We start from the raw sequence: 23623 nt of genomic DNA on the forward strand, positions 1-23623 counted from the left end.
GGAGCTGAGTGGTGGTGCACCTGTTCTCCTTTTTAAAGAAAGGAGCCTCCTAGCCACAGGGGTCGCTGCACTGGACTAGTTCTACCCCATGACTAGTTCTATTGCATTTTGCATGGTAAGAAGTTGTTTCCAATTCAGTTCATCTCAAAGCCAAAGAAAACTGAACACACACACACACACGCACATACACACATACCACTGTATGGCAATCCTTACAGAAATTCATGTTTCATTTCTTTTCTTAGGCAATCTCCACCAAATGTTCTCTCCTGAAGACAACATACAATGTGAAATGAAAGCCAGGGGTAGTATGCCACAATGCACCTGCTAAAAAACTCAGCACAGGGCTCTTTCTGACTCTGCCCATGAGATGTCATCGGCTTCCCACTAACTGGCAGGTGTGGGTCGTGCCTCCTTCTTATGCCATGTTAATGTGTTTGCTTTCCATTTGGCAGAGAGACAAGCGAGACACCTCCAACTTCGACAAAGAGTTCACCAGACAGCCTGTGGAACTCACGCCTACTGATAAACTCTTCATCATGAACTTGGACCAAAATGAATTTGCTGGCTTCTCCTATACTAACCCAGAGTTTGTCATTAATGTGTAGGTGAATGCAGACTCCATTGTCAAGCCTGAAGTGTTAAGACTTCAGGCCAAGTGTATGTATCAATTCTAGTCTTCCAGGATCCATGGTGCATTTGCTGGCATTCAACATGTGGAGGGCTTGTCCTAGAGGGCTTTTCTTTGTATGTGTAGCTTGCTAGTTTGTTTTCTACATTTGAAAATGTTTAGTTTAGAGTAAGCGCTTTATCCAATTATAGAGGTACAATTTTCCAAACTTCCAGAAACTCATCAAATGAACAGACGACGTCAAAACTACTGTGTCTGATACCAAAACGCTTCAGTATTTGTAATTTTTAAAGTCAGAGGCTGATGTTCCCAGTAAATGTTTTTACAGTTATTCTACCCTATCTTCTTTGAATGCTAAGCATGACTGGTATTTTTAAAAATTGTGAGTGAGCTTTGCAGTTACCGTGAACTATTGTCTCTTGGAGGAAATTTTTTGTTTAAGAATTGATATAATTAAACTGAGTTAATATATGCAAACTCTCTTGTTAACATGTCTGCTTTTAAATAGGTCCTGGTACAGGGGTTATAAACTGAGAGCCATAAGCTGAGGCAGCCAGTGGATGAGCTTTGTTTCACAGGCACACAATTTTATTTCATTGAAATCATTGTCAACATTTAAAAATGGGATACTTTATATAAATTTTGATTCACTTATATAAATAAGATTCACTTGAAAAAAAAAATTGGGAGACTAATAGCCCTCGGCCTGGTTTCCACGTGGAAATAATTCCACCGAACTGAGAAATGGCTGTCTCCTTTAAAACGGTGTGGGCTCTGGGGCGCCTGGGTGGCTCAGTCAGTTGACCGTCTGACTCTTGATTTCAGCTCAGGTCATGATCTGAGGGTCATGGGATCAAGCCCCACGTCGGGCTCTGTGCTGAGTGTAGATCCTACTTAAGATTTTCTCTCTCTCTCCCTCTGCCGCCTCCCCCACTTACGTGCACTCTCTCTCTTAAAAAAAAAAAAAAAGTTATAAAAGCAGTCGGATTCTCACTCCACCAAAGTCTCCACTATGCCCTATTGTGTCACACTCTCCATCCACTTACCTGGCTGCTGTAAATTTGAGGTCGAGACTTCTGCCATTTGCAAATCTCACACTTAATGGACTCAATAATTTTCCTGTGCCCAGAATCAGAGTATCCACTCAGTGATCCAATCAGTGTGGCTTGGTGTATGAAATCCTCGGGCACAAAGTACTTAACAAAAATTTCATCCCAGCTACGACAAAAGCAAGGAGGTCACTGTCAGTACAGAAGCAACACTTTTCTGCGGTCAATGAGGATGTCACTATTTGTCAAACGACTTACCTTTTCCTATTTTCTAATTCAGCATCTGCAACAACAACAACAACAAAAGTGTATGCCCTTTTCTCCACAACCCTACTTCCCCAGGGAGGCCAGGAGAGGAAAGGAAAATAAAATATGCCATATGTTTGGCATGAGAAGGAGCCCCAGTCTCTGAGATCAGAGTGGCACATTAATGAATCACTGGGTGTCAGCCTAATATCTTCTTCTCTGAATGAAATCATGCTTCTATTTTCCTTTTGAAAGATGTACTAATCCAATCTATAGCACATGCCTTTGTTGCTGCTGATGCTAGTGGGTAGCAGAAAAGAGCAAACCTGTCACACCAAGTACATTATGATTCCACAAAATTTATTCATCTCCTGCCTCCTTGGAAAACGCCCAGTAAATGGAGCATCGGGCAGATGCAGTGAATCCATTGATCCTAGTACGTTCTTTGCAGAATTTTAGAAATTCTGCCAGTTAACATTGGGGAAAGCCAACTTAAACGTAAGGAAGAAACTGTGTGTTCTATGCATCACATGGAGAAAACAAAAATAACTGGATTTCTATAGATGTTTGATGACATGTTCCATTTAAGATGGTATTAGAGAAGAGCTTGCTGTTGTACTTCTGAGCACTCCCCTCATCTTTTCTCTCTCTGCTGGATACAAACCCACCTTTCACTTCATAGTTATTGAGCAGCTCCTTTGAGCCAGGCACAATTCTGGGTGCTGAGGATATAGAGACCAACAAGACATCCCAGAACTTTCCACTCACAAGGACAAGAAGATGCAGAAGCCCCAGCCTCTTCTCTTCCTAGGATCATGTCCAGTGAGAAAGAGTGGGAGCAGTTTACTCTGATTGACTCAGCATGGTCACATGCACAGTCCTAAACCAAGGACTAGGTCTGGGGTAGAGCGGGGAGTTGGGGGAGGTAGTTTGGCCAGACCTACATTGCATTAGTTATCTATTGCTGTATAACAAGTTACTTCAAAACTTTGAGGCAACAAATATGTATTGCTTCTCAATCACTACAGGCAGGAAAGCTGGGTGTGGCTTACCTGGCATAATACCTTTCATGAGGTTGCAGTCAAGCTGATGGCCAGGGTTGCAGTTAACATATGAAGGATCAACGAAGGGGAGATGGGATTCACTTTAAAGCTTACTCACATGGTTGTTGGAAGCTTCAGTTCCTCACCAGACAGACATCTCCATAGGACTGTCTGCACATGGCAAGTGGCTTTCCCCAGTGACCAGTATGGAAGCCATCTAATCTCAGAAGTGACCAATTTTGTATCTACTACCCAGTCCCGCAATGGAGCTACTCATGAACTTAGGGAGCATTAGAGAAATTAGATAGATGGGAAAGAAATTGCCAGAAAACTACCTGGGCTTCCCCATGGTTATGGACCACCAGAAGTCAGTCTTCTTATTTGTCTCTTCAATCTCAACATACAAAGACATGGTTCCAGAGTTCAGGCTTGTCAACTGAATACCAGTGCCAACTGGGGAGCTGATGGTACAGGCTTTATAAACCAATGAGGACAACATTTTGAAATCTTCAGATGTTATTTCTGCTGTGGTTCTTTTTCTAACCTCATACACAAACAGATGCTGGAAAAATCAGAGAGGAATGCAAAGCAAGATAAATAGGAACCAAATCTGGGACACTCAATCCAGTGCCATCTATCAATATCTGGCTGTAAAAGCCCTAAAGCCAAATATCTCAGGTCCTGTCTTTGCTGGGTTTGATCTGAAATTGCTTTGACCCACATGGAATTCTGCTGTTTATCATTTCCTAGACCTGCAGCGCTGGCTCCAAAAGTGAATCCTGACTTCTGAAAGCAATAAAAGTTTGAATTCTAGAGCCCTTGCCCAATGATTGAACCACGCTCTCTCCACTATGGATTTTGTCCCCTAAATGCAACTCTCCCTAGCATATAGCCTGCGCAAATTAGGCCAGATGTCAGGTTAAGATTAAAATGGTATTTGGACAAGAGACACAGCAATATCCAATTCTGTTTCAACCGGTCACTCTCCCCCACAAGGCCCAAGAGGGAATAAATACAAAAAGGACAGTGCCTAGCAAATAAAACGTTGATTACTATTTGAAGATTGGACTGCATATCCCAATGTGGGATCTTAATTCTAACGTGAGCTGTATTGCATAGAGAATTCCTAGATGTCATGTGGATTGTATTACATATCTATCGCTGTTAACAGATTACTCCAAAACTTACCATCTTAAAACAACACACTTCTTGGCTCACAGTCTCTGTGGATTGGGAATCCAGGCAGTTTAGCTGGGTCCTCTGATTCAGGCTCCCTTACAAGCTGCAATCAAGGTGTTGGCTCAGGCCGTCACTGTCTGTGGTCTCATCTGAAGGTTCAACTAGGGAAGAATCCACTTCTAAGCTCACTCACATGGTTGCTGGCAGGATTCAGTTGCCTGTGAGGAATTTGACTGACAGCTTCAATTCCTCAGTGGTTCCTAGCTGGAGGCTGCCCTCAGTTCCTTACCATATGCACTCTTCCAAAATGTCATCTTGCTTTATCAAAGTGTACCAGCTAAAAAGACAGTATAGCGATAATACCTCTAAGCTGGAAGTTCCATTCAAGTTACTAGGTCCAGCCCATGCTTAAGGAGAAGAGACTATACAAGGCATAAATAGGCAAGGCAGAGACTTAGTGAGAGCCATGTGAGAACCTGCCTACCACGTGGATGGAAAAGGTTTCCTCTAAGAGACATAATACAGGGTGGAGTATGGGAGAGAAAAGGGGTCTTAGCACTGTGTCTAATGCATGTGCACGATCTTGATGGATCAGATCAACCCTCCCCCTTGAGGTAAAGTGGAGGGTGGGAGGAGGCACTATGGTCATCCTTCCCCTGACCGAGAGTTTCTGAGCTGCTGTGGGTAAGCAGACTGACATCATGTATCCAAATGGAAACGACTTATTCCTGGGATCAAAAGACTCAGGCCCCTTGTGAATGGAACAGAAATCATCATTTATGTAAGCCCACAAGAACTAAAGGCCCTTAGTCTCAAAATAGAGGAGTTTTCCTTGAGCCCCTAAACATGAGCAGCATCAGATTCACATCACTGCCCTAGTTAAGCAGCAGAAGGCCAAAAGCAACCATGGCAACTTTAGTGGAGGAGCCCCTGAAGGTATCTGACCCCAAGATTATCCTCGAGAAGTGCCACTGGTTGTAAGTAGACAGAACCCAGAGGAGGGCCTACAGGGAAGAAGGGGGAAAGGGGGAAATATTTAAAAATATTATTAAGGGAGAGGAAACTGATTGAAGAAAGGCACAAGCAGAAAAGGCCTCCAGATCCCATCCTCTATCATCTCCTGCCTCAAACCTGGGCTTGAGGGTGATTTGCTCTTATGCTACAAAGGCTGAAGCTATGTCAAACAGTCCATGACTGCAGAGAGAAATTATTAGAGCTGAAAATGAAAGAATATCTTTCATTCATTCATTCCTTCGATAAATCCTTCTTTAGGACCAATGACTGATCCAGATGGGAACAAAACATGGGCCCTATTCTCATGCAGCTGATGCTCCAGGAGGGATTCATGTTAAACAGTGAATAACATGATTGCAGACGGCAGCAAGTGCTATGAAAAAAAATAAATAAATACTGGCAGGGATGGGATGGTTGGATTGTCAGCTATTTAACCCAAATGCTCAAGAAAGGCCTCCGTGAGAAGGTGCTAGTTTTATCTGAGTGACAAGGAGCCAGAGCAAAGCATTGCAGACAGAGGGGACAGCGAAGGCCAGAGCGTGAGGCCTGGCCTGCTGAAGACCAGCACAGGGAGAATAGTAAGAACCGGGCAAAGTGGTGGAGACAAAGCCAGAGAGGAAGGCAGGGGACAGATCTGGTAGGCATTTGTCAACCTTGGTGAGAAGCTTGACTTTGTTCTAAGTCCAGTGAGAATCCCGTGGACACCGTATTCATTCCCTCTGCTGTGGCTGTAACAAATGATCACAAACTGGCTTAACACAACACACATTTGTTATCTTACAGTTCTGGAGGCCTGAAGTCCAAAATCAGTCTTACTGATCAAGGTGTGAGAAGAACAGATTCCTTCTGGAGGCTCTAGGGGAGAATCTGTTTCCTTGTCTTTTTCACTTTCTAGAGGCTACTGCATTTCCTTAGCTTATGGCCTCTTGTCACCTTCAAAACACATCACTCCAGGGCGCCTAGGTGGCTCAGTCAGTTGAGCATCCGACTTCGGCTTAGGTCATGATCTTGTGGTTCGTGAGTTTAAGTCCTGCATCGGGCTCTGTGCTGACAACTCAGAGCCTAGAGCCTGCTTTGGATTCTGTCTCTCTCTCTCTCTCTCTGCCCCTCCCCCACTCGTGCTCTGTCTCTGTCTCTCTCAAAAATAAATAAACATTAAAAACAAAAAACAGGGGCGCCTGGGTGGCGCAGTCGGTTAAGCGTCCGACTTCAGCCAGGTCACGATCTCGCGGTCCGTGAGTTCGAGCCCCGCGTCAGGCTCTGGGCTGATGGCTCAGAGCCTGGAGCCTGTTTCCGATTCTGTGTCTCCCTCTCTCTCTGCCCCTCCCCTGTTCATGCTCTGTCTCTCTCTGTCCCAAAAATAAATAAACGTTGAAAAAAAAATTTTTTTTAAAAAAACAAAAAACAAAAAACACATCACTCCAACCTCTGTGTGTGTTGTCATGTCTCCTTTTCTGTCTGTGACTGTCCCCAGTGTGATTATTTTGGACCCACCTGGATAACCCAGGATAATATTCCCAACTCACAATGCTTAACACATCCTCAAAGTCCCTTTTGCCATGTGAGGGAACGTGCTCACAGGTCTGAGGGATTGGAACATGGACATCTCTGAAGGGCCCTTATTCTGTCTTTCTACAGAGACTCTCAACAAAGGGATAACATCTGATCTACCTTAGAGAACACGAGTGCACGAGTTGGGGGAAGAGAAGGAAGATCAACAGAGACCATTCCAATAGAGCAGTGAGCAAGCAGAGGTGCACTTGACCTTGACTGCTATCCCTGAAGAGATAAGAGGAAAAAGTGATTGATTCTCAGACTATCCAACCAAACTGGTTCTACTGATTCCCAGTAGGGTGCTTTTTCAGCCATCCCAGGATCAGACTTTGTAGGAACCACCAGGGTCTGTATGACTGTTCTGAAAGGAAGAGGCCAGGACTGGAATGGAGGAGAAGAAGGATAAGACTAAGGCTCTGGTCTGATGTAGTAAGTCAAAGAATGACCGCCCTGAGATTTCCAGTCCTAACCCTGGACTTTGTAAAGGTCACCTTTTCTAGCTTTTACCCTTGGGGAAAAGGGTCTTTGCAGGTGTGAGTACACTGAGGATCTTCAGATGAAAAGTTACCCTGTATTACCAGCGTGGGCCACAACACCATCACTGCTATCTTTATCAGAGAGAGGCAAAGGGAGCCAACACAGGCACACAAAGGGGGAGCTGGGGTGCAGATGTGGCCGCAAGACAAGGAATACTGCCAGCTGCCAGCGGCTGGAAGGGGTGAGGAGCAGAGTCTCCCTTTGAGCCTTTGAGCTTCCAGAGAGAGCGCAGCCCTACCCACCGCTTGATTTTAGCCTTCTGGCCTCCAGAACTGCCTATCTCTATTGTTTTAAGAGGATAATTCGATCGGGATAAATTTCTACTGTTTTAAGCCATCCAGGTTGTAGTCATCTGTTCCAGCAACCCCAAGAAATTGATACACCTAGCGTGGACAAGATTGTAGCCTACAGTCTGACCCAGATGCCAGTAAATCGACCAAACTGGATTCTGGAAGCACACCTTCCAATGTGGGGCGCCCCAGGCAAGCACAGGCAGGGGTGAAATCTCACTCCTAATTGTCCGGGGAACAAGATGAAAAGAAACTAAGAAGGCCGTCCTAGCAACCAGAGGACCCGGATGACTTTAAGCCCCTTCCCCATTCGCGCTGTCCCCACCGGCAGGAACCAGGAGCAAGGACCCCCCACCTCTGTGGGCGTAGCCCTCGTGCAGGGCCCCTGAAGACAGCTGTTGCTCTGTATGGTTCAGGCCCGGGGACCGCTCACCTCCCCCTCAAAGTACACCCACCTGGGGCTGGCTCCAACTCCTTTATGTCTGATGCAGCAGAGAGTGGTGGAAAGCTACAGAGAATGGACAAAACTCACAGACCATCTGTTCATCTTCTGTGTTTTGTGAATTTATTTTCAAATGTTAAGCATTTGATAGCAGTTGTCAGGCATTATCTCCAAAGCTACCATTTGGATAAAGATATCCTCTTAAATATCCAGGAGAATCACTCAAAGATCAGTGATTCTCCAGGGTTTGGAAGAAAGGGTGAGTCGTATTTTGAAACAACATCTTCAAATATTATTACATAATTGTAGGACCAGAAAATGGAAATAAGGTGTCTTGTTTCTATAATACAGATTTCAGGAAGAAAAGCCAGACCAAGTCTTGCTGAAAGGACGGTGTAGGAAATGGAGAAATTTCTCAATCGAGAATCACAGGCTCTGGGATGAAAGCCTATGGATATCTCCTGGCCTTGGTGAGATTTTTATGTTTATCAAAAAGGGACACAGGGGACACCTGGGTGGCTGAGTCGGTTAAGCATCTGATTCTTGATTTCGGCTCAGGTCATGATCTCACGGTTCATGAGTTCAAGCCCTGCATCGGGTTCTGTGCTGACAGCATGGAGCCTGCTTAGGATTCTCTCTCTCTCTCTCTCTCTCTCTCTCTCTCTCTCTCATTCTCTCTCTCTCTCTCTCTCTCTCTCTCTCTCTCATTCTCTCTTTCTCTCTATCATTCTCTCTCTCTCTCTCCCTGCCCTGCTCATGCTTTCCCTCCTCTCTCTCTCTCTTTCTCTCTCTCTCAAAATAAGTAAGTTAACATTTAAAAAAAAAAAAAAGGACACAGGTTTAATAAAGAAAGGTGGGTAATGCATTCAGTATAGGGGTGTGTCATCTTCATTTGATTCTAGGCACATTTGGGAAGTGAGTACAGCCATCTAGGAAGGGGTGTCAAAGATGAGCAGAATGGACCAACTTCTGTGGGTAGCTTTGTTCCTCCATGCCCTACAGCACAGGGCTGAGTTGGGAGGTCACACTCACTTCAAGTGCAATGGTTTCTGATAGGAGCTTCTATTCTGAGTAGGACTGTCCTCGGGTATCAGAGATGAGTCTGGTGACATTGAGGGCAATGGGGAAATTAGGCAGTTAATTCCCTAAGTTATGACCTTAGACATCCATGACTAAGCCCTCTTGGCCAACATGACCATGACAACTGAATATCGACACTCTGGGACCATGTTCCCATCTCACTGATACAACTGCAGAAAACTTTACCTAGGTTAGAATAAAGGGGTTATTCTAGAGAAAAGTGAAATGGTAAGCTCAGAACCTTGGGAACTTCCTTAGCCATGACTTCCCATCCTTAAGGTGAGGGACAATACTAATACTTCTCCCTTAGGATTGTTGTGGTGATCAAATAAGACAGTGCCTGAAATATGGTATGTTTTGTATATGTGTTAGCTATTATTTTCCTTATTACAGGAGCCAGGCAGATAAGCCAAGTGCATGAAGCATTCCAGGGGGGAAAATCACAAGTGTTGTGAGCCAAGAGTTTTTGACTGGAAGAGTACCTTGTCCTGTCTGATGTGAGCAACCACTGTGGTGTCCTCTCCCAGAGACAATGTGCGGGAATACAGGCCGGTAATGCCATATTTTCCCATTCCTCCAGAAAAGCTGGAAGTCTGGATTTTTATGTAAAACATCCTGATTTTATTTTTATTTTTTAATTTTTTAAAACATCCTGATTTTAAAATATGGGCCACGAATTCTAATTTTTTGAACCTTAGGCTATGCAAATAAAATATGCCCATTGGATACTTATTTCAAGCAGGCCACAAGCTTGAAACCTCTAATGTACAAAATCAATGGACACATATTTTCAGCCCTTTTAAAAGAATGCTGAGGGTATTTGGGGGGCCTTTTATTTGCAGAACTCATTAACTGGACGCTGTTATAATAACGTATTATAATAATGTAAATACTATAGTAATTTAACATTTACAGCGTGTCAAGCCCTATCCTGGGGCTTTACCGTAATAACTCACTTGACCCTCACAACAACCCTACAAGGTAGAGACCATTAGTTTTGCCATTTTACAGAGGAGGAAGCTGAAAGCTCAGAGGTTAAGGAACTTGCCCTAGATAAGACAGCAGGTGGAAGAGCCAGATTTTGAATGCGGGCTGCCTTTAAAAATTTGTGATGAGGGAAAAAAAGAAAAAAGAATTGTGATGAGGGGCACCTGGGTGGCTCAGTCGGTTAAACGTCCAACTCTTGGTTTTGACTCAGGTCAAGATCTCACAGTTCGTGGGATCGAGCCCCGCGTCGGGATCTGCACTGACAGCCGCAGAGCCTGCTTGGGGTTCTCTCTCTCCCTCTCTCTCTGCCCCTCCCCCACTCACTCTCTCTATCTCTCTCAAAATAAATAAACATTAAAAAAAAATTTTGTGATGAATCACATAAAATTTTTCTAAAGCCCACACACAATGTCGGCATGGCCAGAGCTGTCACCAAAATGTGCATTGCTGAGGGATGTTGAGATTAGCAAGACCACAGGAGGACCCAACCAATGGGAACTCAGCAAAGCCTTAGCACGTTCCCAGAGTTGCTGGTGTCTACCAGAAGTCAGTGCTTGGCCACTGAGCCATGTTTCCATTTGATGTGGCACCACATTAAATACATAGTTGATGACCAGCCTTCATAGAGCATGTACCATGTTCCAGTCGCTCTTCTAAACACTCTACAAATATTAATTTACTTAATTCCAAAGAGACAGATACTAATTTCCATCATCCCCATTTTATGTGGAAACTGAGTCACAAAGAGATGGAGCCTTTTGTCCAAGTCCACCCAGCCACAAAAGAGGATAGGTTCCTAAGTCTAAGTCTTAACTGCACTCTGTTCATAAATCTTCGATAATACCCATCACCTCTAGTTACATCCACTACCAAAATGTCCAAGCGCAAGAAAGAACAGAGCAATGGGAGAGATTTCTCTCTTTTTTTCAGTGTTTATTTATTTATTTTGAGAGGGGGGAGGAGCAGAGAGAGAGGAAGAGAGAGTCCACACTTGCAGCACAGAACCCAACTTGGGGCTCAATCCCATGAACCATGGGATCATGACCTGAGCTGAAATCAGGAGTCAGATGCTTAACCAACTGAGCCATCCAGGTGCCCCTCAAAGGGAGAGATTTCTAATTGAACTACTCACAAAACTGAACGTTTTGGGGGAAATGCAGTTTGCTTCATAATGATGACAACAACTAGCTTTTATTGAGTTTTCACTAGGTTCTCACCAAGGCGAAGTCCACATTAGCCTCATATAAACCGCAGGAGCTGGATGTTATCATTCAACCCATTTTTATGGACGATAAAGCAGAATCTCGAGGTTCCAAGGAACTTGAATAAGGTCAAACAGCTGGTAAGTGATCAAATGAGGGCTTGAATGCAGATCTTTCAGACCCTACTGCCTGCGTGCTTAAGCCCCACGTTAAATGTTCAGGAGTTTGTTTCTTCCAGAACAACTTCTGCTAAAAAAGATGAAATCAATGGAAACAGTATTAGTATCACTATTGCTAATCAGCCATGGAATAACTTCCAGGGAATTTCCAAAAAGAAGTCCACAGAGCCGGGCAGTGCCTAAGGGGTCAAGGTTTAGGACAGAGCCTCACTAGGGATGAGCCCCAGCCCTCAGACACCCCGCAGCCTAAAACAAGAGGGCCATCTGCCCTCCCTTTCCCTCTGGCTAAATGTGAAGAGTGTCCTTCAGCCTTGTTCCCTCCTGGAGGGCAATTCCTGCCTGGGGATTGCACTTGTATGTGCTTTTAGGTTTACAAGTGGCAAAAGCCACCTCAAAGTGGAGTCATTAAAAGAAAAAAAGAGAGACGTGATCTCTTTGTTTCGGTAACCAAATAAGCCACTCAAAGTGGAGTCATTAAAAGAAAAAAAGAGAGACATGATCTCTTTGTTTCGGTAACCAAATAAGCCTTGGGTTGTCTGGCTTCAGGTACAAATGGATCCAGGGACTCATACAATATCAGAAAGCTGTCCCTCTCTACCTTCATCTAATTTTCTCTGTAGTTCATTTTCTTGGTTGCCCCTGGAAGCTCCAGTCACTACCCCCAGAGCTTAGCAATACGAGTGGAAGGAGAATTTCTTTTTTTCCAATGGTCCCCATGAAAGTGTTAGGATGGAGTTTTTCTGGCTTGGTTTGAATATCCATCTCTAATTTAATTATCCTCACCAGGGAGATAAATATCAGATTTTTCAAGCCTGGGTCACATGTTTGCCCTTGGAATAGTGTGGAGATAAGAGGCAGTCTCCTTGGATTACATGGGAGATAGGTGGTTTTCCAGAAGAAAATGGTCTTTTAATTTTTAAAAGACTGAGGGGAATGGGTTCTAGGAGATGCCAACAACAGGTGTCCTCTATAAGCTCATATTATAAAGTCACCTTCTAGATGCTAAGATTATAGGCACAGATCCATCTAGTCCCTAATGTGCTTACATATTCACTCTTAGTGGAAGGTTCTCAATACCTCTGAGGCCTATGAGAAAGTCCATAAACGTCTTTGCTAGCATAGGTACTGGACATTTTTCCCTTCTGGAAAAAAAGAGCACACCAATATTCCTTGCGATACAGTGCATCCCTCATTTTCTGTCACTTCGGTTCAGGTGGGGCTAACCCACCGAGGCTTCAAGCATGAAGATGTGACCTAAGTCCACTGTATACCTCTGGCCTCAAGATCAGTTCTGAGATGATTATGGGATTTGATTCTTACCAGAGTCATCGTGTCCTGGGTGTTTTAAAAAAAAAAAAAAAAAAGCCTACTGGAGGGAAAAAAAAGCTCTTTTTTTTCTTTTTTTTTTTTTACTAGGGTTGGTGAGAGGGTAGGCTGTTGGCTAGGAGATTGCTAGAGGCCGTCTTGTCACAAGGATAGGGCTGGTCTGAAAATGATGCCGGAGAGAGGAAGCCAGAACTGGGAGATCGAGTTTGAGCCCCTGGACCCGGACATACACTATTAGAGACAATCAATCACATTATTTTTTTTCTTAAATTAAGCCCATTTGAAGTGGATTTCTTTGTCACTTACAACTAAAAACGCCTGACTGCTACCACCTAGATTCAAACACCAGTCTTGTCACTTTTATAAACCTTGTCATTTTGGGTAAATCGACGAACCCCTCTGATTCTTGGCTGCTTTCTCCGTGGAGTGGAGATCACCTCCGTGGCAGGATTTCCAGGATAGTAACTGAGGTTATAGTTGATTAGTACCGAGCACAGTTCTGGCAACGCCATGGGCACTTCATACAGGTATGTTTTACTGGCATTGGGAGAGCAGGAAAACGAAAGCCAAAGGAAGCGGAATCAAAACCAAACTTGGATGACTGTTGGAGCCAAGAAAACATTAGATGTAAACGAGCTGTCTGGACACAGATAACAGGGAGGGTAGGGAACAACTGGAGAGTAAGTGCCCACTGCGACAACATTCAAGCTTGAAAATTCAAAATCTCTCAGACAAATTGAGGACGAGGGCTGCCAGTTCACAAACCTTGAAAAGCAACTGAAACGTGAATGTTCCAGAGGAGACCCCAGCTGTGAGCCAGGAAGTGCAGTCGTTCGGTTCGACATGTTCCCACGGATAAAAGCTCTAGGGAAGGAAGCTCCATGATGCCTCCATCAACAGCCTGCCTCTCCCAAAGCAAGAGAATCAAAGGGCCTTTGAGTCCAGGCTTTCCTTAATTTCAAAACCGAACATGACCACTCTTTATTTTTAACCTTCCCTTCCCCTAGTCTATGCCTTCAAGCAGCTTTTCTGGGGAGAGAGTGTTTGCGCCCACACTGGCAAATCTGAGTCCCTGGCCACGCGCCGGCTGCGACGGGGCTGTTGCCATGACCACCCACCCCAGCACCTGGAACCCAGCCTTTAGAGGGGCTCACTTGAGAGCCGCATGAACGGTAAGAAGCGTGGAATTCAAGTCCCCAAGGGACCTGGCTGAGGGCAAAGGGACCCTCACGCTTGTCCCCTCCTTTGGAAGGAGTGTGCCTCTGCCCGGTTGGAGTGCCTGTGACAGTAGAGATAGTGAATCTCCCGTGTGCCGATGCTCGTTGTGCTTCTGCTGTTATCACATCCGCTTCCTGGAGAGGCCAGCAAACTCGCCTAGAGTCTCCAGGCTAATGGTGGCAGAGCCAGAATTTGAACCTCGGTGGGTACAAACCTAGCGCTCCAACATAATAACCATAATGCCTACCGGGAGAGAGAGCTGACGTGAATGTTTGGAGCCACTTGACAACTGTATTTATTTCTGCTGATGATTAAAGAATCAAGGCGCCTGGGTGGCTTAGTGGGTTGAGTGACCGACTCTTGATTTCGGCTCAGGTCATGCTTCCAGAGTCATGGGATCCAGCTCCACATCAGGCTCTGCACTAAGTGTGGAGCCTGCTTCAGATTCTCTCTCTCCCGCTACCCCTCTCCATTGCTCTTGTACACACGCTCTCTATCTCTCTCTCTCTCTAAAATAAAAATTAAAAAAGAAAAAGAATCATCTGATCCATACCCCAGTTTTCTCTCATTATGGCTAGTTTGGTGGTCTTAAACATGTCCACAAATTCTTTGACTCGTCACCCACCCAAAGGTAGAGACTAACCCCCTCCCTTTGAGTTTGGGCTGCTTCTCACAAATAGAATGTGGCAGAAGTAATGCCTTGTGATTCCCAAGGCTAGGCTAGAAAAAGCTACAGAGTGTCCACCTGGCTTCATGTCCTGGGATGCCTGCTCTTGGGCCCCACCTGCCATGCTGTCAGGAAGCCCGGCCATGCAGAGGCCACGTGTGGGTGCTCCCTCGAAGAATCCTGCTGAGGTCCCAGCCCACGGCCAGCATCGACACGTGAGTGGGGAAGCCCCTGGGATGAATCGAGCCCCAGCCACCAACTAACTGCAACCAGGGAAGGACTCTGAACGGCACCACACAGCTGGTCCCAGGTCAGTTCCCAGAACTGTGAGAGGTAATAATAAATGGCTGGTGTGAGCAACAGTCAGGGTGAATTAGTTCCTGTAAAAAATTATCAGTCTTTGGGCCCTGGCAAAAAATGAATAAATAAAATAGCAATGAGCTGTTTGACTTGTATGATTTTGCTCCAAACTGAATAGATTCCAATCCTACAAAATCTCATCTGGGCCACTCTCTGCCTGCTTCTTTCACAGCGCTTTTATTAATTAATTGTGATGATGATGATGGTGGGGGGGTGGTGATTTGTGCTAGTGCTTCTTGAGAGCTTTGTGTGTGCCACATGGAGAGTTAAGGGCTTCACCTTTCTTTCTTTCTTTCTTTCTCTCTCTCTCCTTCCTTCCTTCCTTCCTTCCTTCCTTCCTTCCTTCCTTCTTTCTTTCTTTCTTTCTTTCTTTCTTTCTTTCTTTCTTTCTTTCTTTCTTTCTTTCTTTCTTTCCCAAAACATCCCCACGGTATTGTCAGTTTTTCAGGTTCAGAACTGTACTCAAGGAGTTAAGTTGTCCAGAGGCGCACAGCTAGGATGCCACAAGACCATGGATTGTCATGGATTCCCGGTCCAACGTGTATGAATTGAGCTCCTACCATGTGCCCCACACTGTGCTGGACTCTGGAGACACTGCGGAGAAGACTTCGTGCATGCGGACTCCAGGGCGGCAGGCGGGTGGTAAGGAAACAGACAAGCAAGCGAGTCAATAAATAACAGCATTGCTGTGTGAGCCTTGCTGGGAAGAGCAGTGAGGCTGGTAGGAGCCAAAGAGCTGCCTTCAATCCCCTCCGAGGAAGTGGCCTTTGTGGGATGTGCATCCCGGGCAGCAGAAACACCCAGAGGGGAGCCAGGGTTGGGCGAAGGACCTGGCACATTCAAGAAGCAAAATAAAGACAACAGCCTCGAAGTGAATGAAAGAAAACAGGGTGCGAGATGAAGACAAAGAGGGAGGTGAGGCCAGACTTCACACGGCCCTGTTGACCAAGGTAAAGAGAACATAGGTCTGTTCTAAGAAACATGGGAAATGTGGAAGTTTTTGCTTTTTCATTGGGTAGTGACAGGATCTGGTTAACTTCTAAAAAAGTGGCATTTCTGGCTGTTCCATGGACCCACCTGAGGGGGCGACACGTAGGCCAGGAAACTACTCAGCGTTGGCCAAAGGGCATACAGTTGGACCTTGTAACCCTGAACTTGAACTGAACACCAGACCCTTGGGATCCGAGACTTGAACTGCTTGGCCTGACCAGAGCACTCTATCCTGAGCGAGAATTCTCTCGACTCACGCAACGGGCTTGACGAACCCGCGTGTGGAAAAGCCCAAATCATAAGGTTCTGAATTCAGGATGAGAGAGTGGGCCAGGGGCATGGGAAGGAGAGGGTAGCCACAATAGTTTCCATTAGTTAATTTAAAAAATTATCAATTAAAAGTGCAATGTGCAATTCATGCTGGAACACCAGAAAATCTTGATGAAATTGATACTTCTCTGGAAAACAGTCATTAGCATTCTTTCCTAGTATAATATAATCTTAAATAAAGGAGCATAGTGATTATTAAGAGGGCAGGCTCCCCCATCAGATGGATATGGGTTCAAATCCAGCCTCTACTGCGTACTAGCCGTGTAATCTCAGGCAACACTCAATTTCTTCCCTTGTATCTTTTTTTTTTAATTTTTAATTTTTTTTGAGAGAGAGAGATTGAGGGAGGGGCAGAGACAGAGGGAGACAGTCGATCCGAAGCAGACTCTGCACTGACAGCAGGGAGCCCAAAGCAGGGCTCAAACTCAGGAACCATGAGATCATGACCTGAGATGAGCCGAAGTCAAATGTTTAACCGACCGAACCACCCAGGCGCCCCAATTTCTTCCCTTTTAAAATGAGGATAAACAGAACAAGAAGCAACATATGTGAAGAAAAATCATCCAGGGAATTTGAAACAAGATCAGATGAATGGAATTAAAGAATAATTATTTCATAATGTCAGTTCTTCCTAAACAAATACATAGGTTTGTTGCAATCCTAACAAATATCCCCATACTCCTAATTTTTATTTGTTGTACTTCTTTTCCTTTGGTGGGGAGGAAGAGAATTTGACAAAATAACTCTAAAATTCAACCAGGTAAGTAAATGGCCAAAAGACTTGAAAGTGAAACATAATTAAGGGACACACTGAATACAGATACTAAAATGGACTATAAAGTTTCAAAGATGAAAAGAGCATAGTGTGTGTAAGTACTGAAACATAGATCAATGGAATAGAGCAGATGGTACTGAGATAATCTTTCATGTACCTGACTTTATTAGATAATAAAAGCAGCCACACAAAGGCAAGAAAGAAAAATATTCAATAAATGACAGTGGGACAGTTGATTAATATTTGGGGGGGAGGAATAAATAAAGCAAAATTAAATTTTCATCTCACACTATACATCAGTGTGAATTCCAGATTGATTAAAGAGTATAAAGTAATTTAAAAGTTAATTGAGACTAATGAACAATCTAGACTTCTGGGGACAAAGGAAACTTCTGGGGACAAAGGAAACTTGATCACTTGATCACGTATCTAATATCTATCTGGCCCTCCTACCTTCCAGATACCCATTTTTTATTTTTATTTTATTATTTTATTTAATTTTTTAATGTTTATTTTTGAGAGAGAGAGAGCAAGCAGGGGAGGGGCAGAGAGAGAGGGAGACACAGAATCTGAAGCAGGCTCCAGGCTCTAAACTGTCAGCACAGAGCCCGACTCAGGGCTTGAACCCACAAACCATGAGATTGTGACCTGAGCCAAAGTTGGATGCTTAACCTACTCAGCCACCCAGGTGCCCCAATATCCCCCTTTTTTTTAATTGATGTGTATGGGGATGCTTGGGTAGCTCAGTCAGTTAAGTGTCTGACTCTTGATCTCAGATCAGGTCTTGATCTCAGGGCTGTAGTTCAAGTCCCATATTGGGTTCTGCGCTGGGCATTAAGCCTACTTTTAAAAAATTGTTTAAAAAAATAGATATGTATGTATATATAAGTTTATACATAAAAACATATATGTATGTATGTGTATACACATATGTATGTATGCACAGTATATATAGTTATATACAGATTTACCTATTTTTTAAAGAGAGGTAAAGCTATCTCTCTGTCAACAATTATGGAAGGCTGCCATGCATATATTTGAAACTTTAAAACACTTACACCCAATATGATATGGATGAGACAAAATTCAAAAGTGGATCTTTGGTGGGTATTGGGGATCAATAAGAAAAAAAGGAAATCTTAAATTAATCTGATCAAGAAGAAGGGAGACAAGGAACCATTAAGAACAAGAGAAATCAAGAAAAAAAAAAGAATAAGATGAATCAGAATTACCACTAAGGAAAATAAATGAAACATGCAAGAAAATATTATGCATAACTAAATACAGACTAGGAAATTAGAAAATTTTGATGAACTAGGTTATATTATAGGAAAATATAGATGGCCAAAAAATTGATTCCAAAAGAAGATTCAAAAGATCTGAGTGCAATACAACACAGCGGGGAAAACTGAAAAATTAGCCAAAGAATGGCCATGGGCCCACTTGGTTTCATGAATGAGATCATACGTTTGGGCAAACTGACAGAAGTTGAATCCATACTTCCATGTCTGTGTTTGGTTCTAAACCAGGGGGCTTGGGGCTCCTGGATGGCTCAGTCGGTTGAGCACTGGACTTCAGCTCAGGCCATGATCTCACAGTTCGTGAGTTTGAGCCCCACGTCAGGCTGTGTGCTGACAGTGCAGAGCCTACTTCGGATCCTCTGTCCTCCTCTCTCTCTGCCCCTCCCCCACTCACACTCTCTGTCTCTGTCTCTCTCTCTAAAAAATAAACATTAAAAAATATTTTTTTAAGTATGGGGATAGAGCAGTGAGTAAAAAGGAAAAAGTCTCTGCATCCATGGAACTTTATGTTCTTTATGTTCTAGAACATAAAAGGAAGCAACAGACGGAACCCAGGGGCTCCTGGTCACTCTCAATGTTAAGAACCTGAGTTTGGGGCGCCTGGGTGGCTCAGTCGGTTAAGCGGCTGACTTCGGCTCAAGTCATGATCTCGCGGTCCGTGAGTTCGAGCCCCGCATCAGGCTCTGTGCTGACTAGCTCAGAGCCTGGAGCCTGTTTCGGATTCTGTGTCTCCCCCTCTCTCTGACCCTCCCCCGTTCATGCTCTGTCTCTCTCTGTCTCCAAAATAAATAAACGTTAAAAAAAAAAAATTAAAAAAAAAAAAAAAAAGAACCTGAGTTTTGTAATTAGGCCTCATTCGTAGGCAGTCAAAAGCCCAACCCAGAAACAATATGATATCTGGGGCCTTCTTCAAAATAATTCAGTGAGGAGGGACAGTGATGGGACATAGAGATGAGACAAGTTGGGCCATATGCCAGTAACTGCTGCAGCATGTGGCACGTAGCACAGGGGCCTTCATTCATTATACTTTCCTCCCTGCCTTTATGCATATTTGGAATTTTTGCATAATGAAAGGGTTTTTAGGTCCAGTTCCATCAAAGTCAAAACCCCAACCTCGCATTCAATCCAAAGCCTTTCTCTCTCTCCAGGTCCAGCCTGGCTGCCAGTGCTGGGCCTCTGCAGTGGGAGAGGAGGCTAGGAGGTCCTTCTCTGCTCCTCCTCCTCCTCTGGGGCTGAGGATAGGGAAGGAGTGGTAGGCAGAGGGCAAGAGTCAAGAGTCGCCTTACTTAGACGGTGCCACAAGCGGGTCTCTTGTAGCTGCTGATCTCAAGTGCTGCTCTCCCGAATGCTGATCTCTTGTGTGAATGGTCCTATGAAGAGAGTTTGAGCTCAGTGATTTTCTTCAGTACCGGTGCAGCACTCAGTGCATCGATGCCTCACGACACCCTGATAGTCCAGACTGCCTTTCTGGTGCCCTCTCTCCTCACCCTATAATGGGAGAGCTGCTCCAGCCAGCCTCTTGCCTTTGCCATTCTCCAGGCAGGAACCAGGCACCTCTCTATGTTCACGCGTTCATGGGTGACACTTGTTAGTCTGTCTCATGTGCTCCCTCCTGGGGCTCTGCTCCAGCCCACACTTAGTTTCAGGTGCCAGCCTAGAGCATCCACGTCTCAGCAAGCACTGGCCAGGGAATGAGGTTTCAGCCTCCCCTCTGGCGTATCCATAATCTCTCTCATGAGTTGACTGGTTTGGTGGGTAAGAACCATCCCCTCCTCCACCATGGGGTTGGGACAAAAAGAACCAAAGCACCTTTCTCCCCCAGGCCCTCTTATTTCCCCTACCTCATTGAGTCCTACTCTTCAGTCCATAGAGTCTAGATGGGAGTTATCAGAGGCAGAGCTGTAGAACCTATCTGGCCATCTCTTCAAGACCCTGGGGGAGTTGCTTGGCAGCTCTGTGGCTCCAGATGTGGAACTATTTCATGCTTGTTGTTTTTAGCCTTAGGACTTTGGCCAACATTCCAAGCCATAGGAAAAGTCCTAAACCACATCCTGTTCCACTGATTTTAGGAAGGTATCCAAAAGGATGTTGTGCCTCTTAGTTGTCTATCGAGGTGTTAATCCTACCTCTCAATAAAGACACCTTTTGAATCTCTAAGTGCTTCTTGGGTCATTTTGCTTTCCTAGCACAGAATTCTCATGGAAAGTGATTAACCATGTAATAGTCACCCGTTTGTTATTCTGAAGGTGGCAGATTAAAACTAATCTCGTTAAGAGGACGGGCTTCTTTGGCATCATCACTTTATTTATAGCTACAGCTGACATTTATTGAGCACTTCATATATGCCAGGCACTGTATTAAGCCTTTATGTGTAATGTCATATATAATCCTTATTATATAATAAGGAGATCACATGGACCAAAGACACAGGTCCTATCATTGTATTTACAAGGAAAGAGTGGCACAGAGGATTCAGTAGTTTTCTCAAGGTCATAGAGCAAGTAATGCAATTAGGACTTGAATCCAGGTTTCAACAGACTCCAAACCCATACTCTCCACCAATTCTGTCAGATGTCAACCAAGTTACAATGTTTGGTGCTTCTATAGAGGTAAGCTTCTGTCCCCAAAACCAGTTTAGGATGAGAGAAGAAGAAAGGCTCTTTCTCCTAACTTTTCTGGCTAAGTTTGTCCAGGATACCATTTGAGGGTCTCTACCCCCTACCCCCAAGTTTGATTTCCTTAGCGAGATCTTGAGGAAAAGACAATGCCCTCCTTCCACATACCTCAGCCTAGAAGGTGGGAAGGAGAGCAAATGTCCTGGAGAAGCTTGGGGCCAAATGACTGCTACTTTCTTGTTATCGTCCTGGTCTCTGCTGTAATTTCTATTCCATGGAGTACAGCCAAAGCTCCGATGTAACACACATACACACATGCGCATGCATGCACACACACACAACCCCCCCAAAAAAAACACACACACAAAAAAACCCTGAAAACATCATTCCCTGCTAAAACATCCCAATTCCCCACTGCCCTCAGGAAAAAGTCACAATCCTTAGCAACCCTAGTCTGAGATGCCAATATGTCTAGCTTGAGTTAATGAAATAGCTTCCTGGGGCACTTGGGTGGCTCAGTCAAATGTCTGACTTCGGCTCAGGTCACGATCTCAAGGTTTGTGAGTTTGAGCCCCACGTCAGGCTCTGTGCAGACAGAGTCTGGAGCCTGCTTTGGATTCTGTCTCCCTCTCTCTCTGCCCCTCCCCCACTCATGCTCTGTCTCTCTCTCTCTCTCTCTCTCTCTCTCTCTCTCTCTCTCTCTCTGTCTCAAAAATAAATAAAAATTAAAAAAAGAAAAGAAATAGCTTCCTAATTTGTCTCCAGACCTTTACTCTTGCCCCTGTAGAGTCTACCCACTCAGTGGGCAGAGTGAAATTTCCAAAGTATAGATCAAATAATTTTACTCCCTGTCTGAAATCATGCAGTGGCTTTACACTGTTGAAGAAAACCAGTTTACCCTGGCCCCTGTTCTGCATAATCTGACCCCAGCCCACCTCCCTGACCTCACTTTGCTATGAGTTTTTGTCTTGTGCATAAGATTCCCACCACACTATCCTTTCTGTTCTTCAGCGAGCCACATTCATGCTCATTTCAGGGATTCTGCATCTGAAAACCCCTCTCCTGTGGGCATTTGCTCTAGATCCTTTTAGGGCTGACTCCTCTATCGCTGACTCTTCTCAACTTAGTCACCTCCTCAGAACGCCCCCCCCCCCACCACCAACCATGCTACCTAGTGTGGTCCTTCCTCTGCTGCCAACACCAGTCATATCCCATTAGATTACTTGATTCTGTATCTTTTGCAGCCTTATCGCTACCTGCCTTTTTTGTTGGGTTACGTGTTCACTGGCTGTCTCTCTCACCTAGAATGGAAGTTCCTTAGGGGCAGAGAATCTGTACTGCTCATTGCTGTATCTTCAGTAGCTACAGCAGGACCTGGTAAACCAGTGGCTCTTAGGAGATAATCTGTTGAATGATCTAACATGGCTAAAAGACCCTGCATGATCTGACATCTTTTTATCTGTAGAGCACCATGAACATCTGTCAGCTTTTACAACTCATCATCTACTTATCCTTCTGCGGACACCACCTTGATTTCTCCTAAAGAGTCAGCCCCTTATCCCACTCTCAGGCCACATGAATTAAGGTGAGGCTGATCATCTTTCTTGTGTGTTCAGGGACAAAAAGATAGCCCAGACTTGAAAATCAGTGAATCTCATTTCCTGGCCACAATGATTGACTCAGGTGGTTATGAACAAAATGAGTCACTGAGAAACCTGTCCCAAGACCTTTACTATAACTGTTGATGGAGAAATGTTCTCTTTCTTCTAGGGTTACTCAGTTGGGAGGATGCAAGCCAGGAGTTCTTGGCAGTTGAGAAGACAGCCCATCTAAGAATGGACCTGTCTAGAGGGAGACAGGGCTGAGAGGAAGATGCAGGTCCCAGGTCCAGCCACCCACGGGCATATCTACTTTGCAGTCAACGTGCACTGATTGATTGCTTTCATTTGTCTTTTATGCTTGGAGCTGGGTTTCTGTCAACTGACTAGAAACTTCATGACCAATAGACTACTTGTCTAATTTCACTTCTTGTCATCTGTATAAATTGGGATTTATGTTCATCTGCTAAACTCGAAAAGGGATGAAATAAATTGAATCTATTTTTGTCATGTAATAAGAATGTTGTAGATAAGCAGTCCTGGCCTGGAAGAAGAACTCCTTTTGAAAGCAGAGACCGAGGTACCCGCAGCAGTCAAGGTCCATAGACACCATCTAATCCAACTGGGTAGGAATAACAAAAATTCCCCTTTCCTGAGAATGAAAGAAGTTTCCTAGTGAGCAGGGAGAACTCCTTTATTTAGTGCTTTCCACCACCCTTCTCTCTGCCCTCTGGGAGATGCTCCTCTGTCCATCTCTCTTCCTGGACTTGTCTTAGGTGGAATGGGGGATGACCAGCTCCCAACTGGGCTCAAGGATCTTTTCAGGATTTACTTGTGTGGGTTTTTTTAATTTTTTTAACGTTTATTTATTTTTGAGAGAGAGACAGAGCATGAACGGGGAAGGGTCAGAGAGAGGGAGACACAGAATCTGAAACAGGCTCCAGGCTCTGAGCTGTCAGCACAGAGCCCGACGCGGGGCTCGAACTCATGGACCATGAAATCAAGACCTG

General features: G+C 44.6%; 1 protein-coding gene and 1 long non-coding RNA gene across 2 annotated transcripts in view; both read left to right on the forward strand.

Annotated features, from left to right (window-relative positions):
* PRKCB (protein kinase C beta) overlaps window positions 1-1108 on the forward strand; it is a 340854-nt gene extending 339746 nt beyond the window's left edge. The window contains exon 17 of the mRNA XM_030300793.1: window positions 456-1108. Coding sequence (XP_030156653.1) covers window positions 456-608 — 153 coding nt within the window. The 3' untranslated portion in view covers window positions 609-1108. The remainder of the gene's footprint in view (window positions 1-455) is intronic.
* A 5507-nt stretch (window positions 1109-6615) lies between these two features.
* LOC115504321 lies at window positions 6616-16647 on the forward strand. The gene is made up of 6 exons (XR_004343062.1): window positions 6616-8244; window positions 8337-8455; window positions 9459-9617; window positions 11262-11394; window positions 13767-13931; window positions 15445-16647. It is a non-coding gene; the product is annotated as an uncharacterized LOC115504321 (long non-coding RNA).
* The last annotated feature ends 6976 nt before the right edge of the window (window positions 16648-23623 follow it).

Source organism: Lynx canadensis, chromosome E3 (genome assembly GCF_007474595.2).
Source record: "Lynx canadensis isolate LIC74 chromosome E3, mLynCan4.pri.v2, whole genome shotgun sequence".
Lineage (NCBI taxonomy): Eukaryota > Metazoa > Chordata > Mammalia > Carnivora > Felidae > Lynx > Lynx canadensis.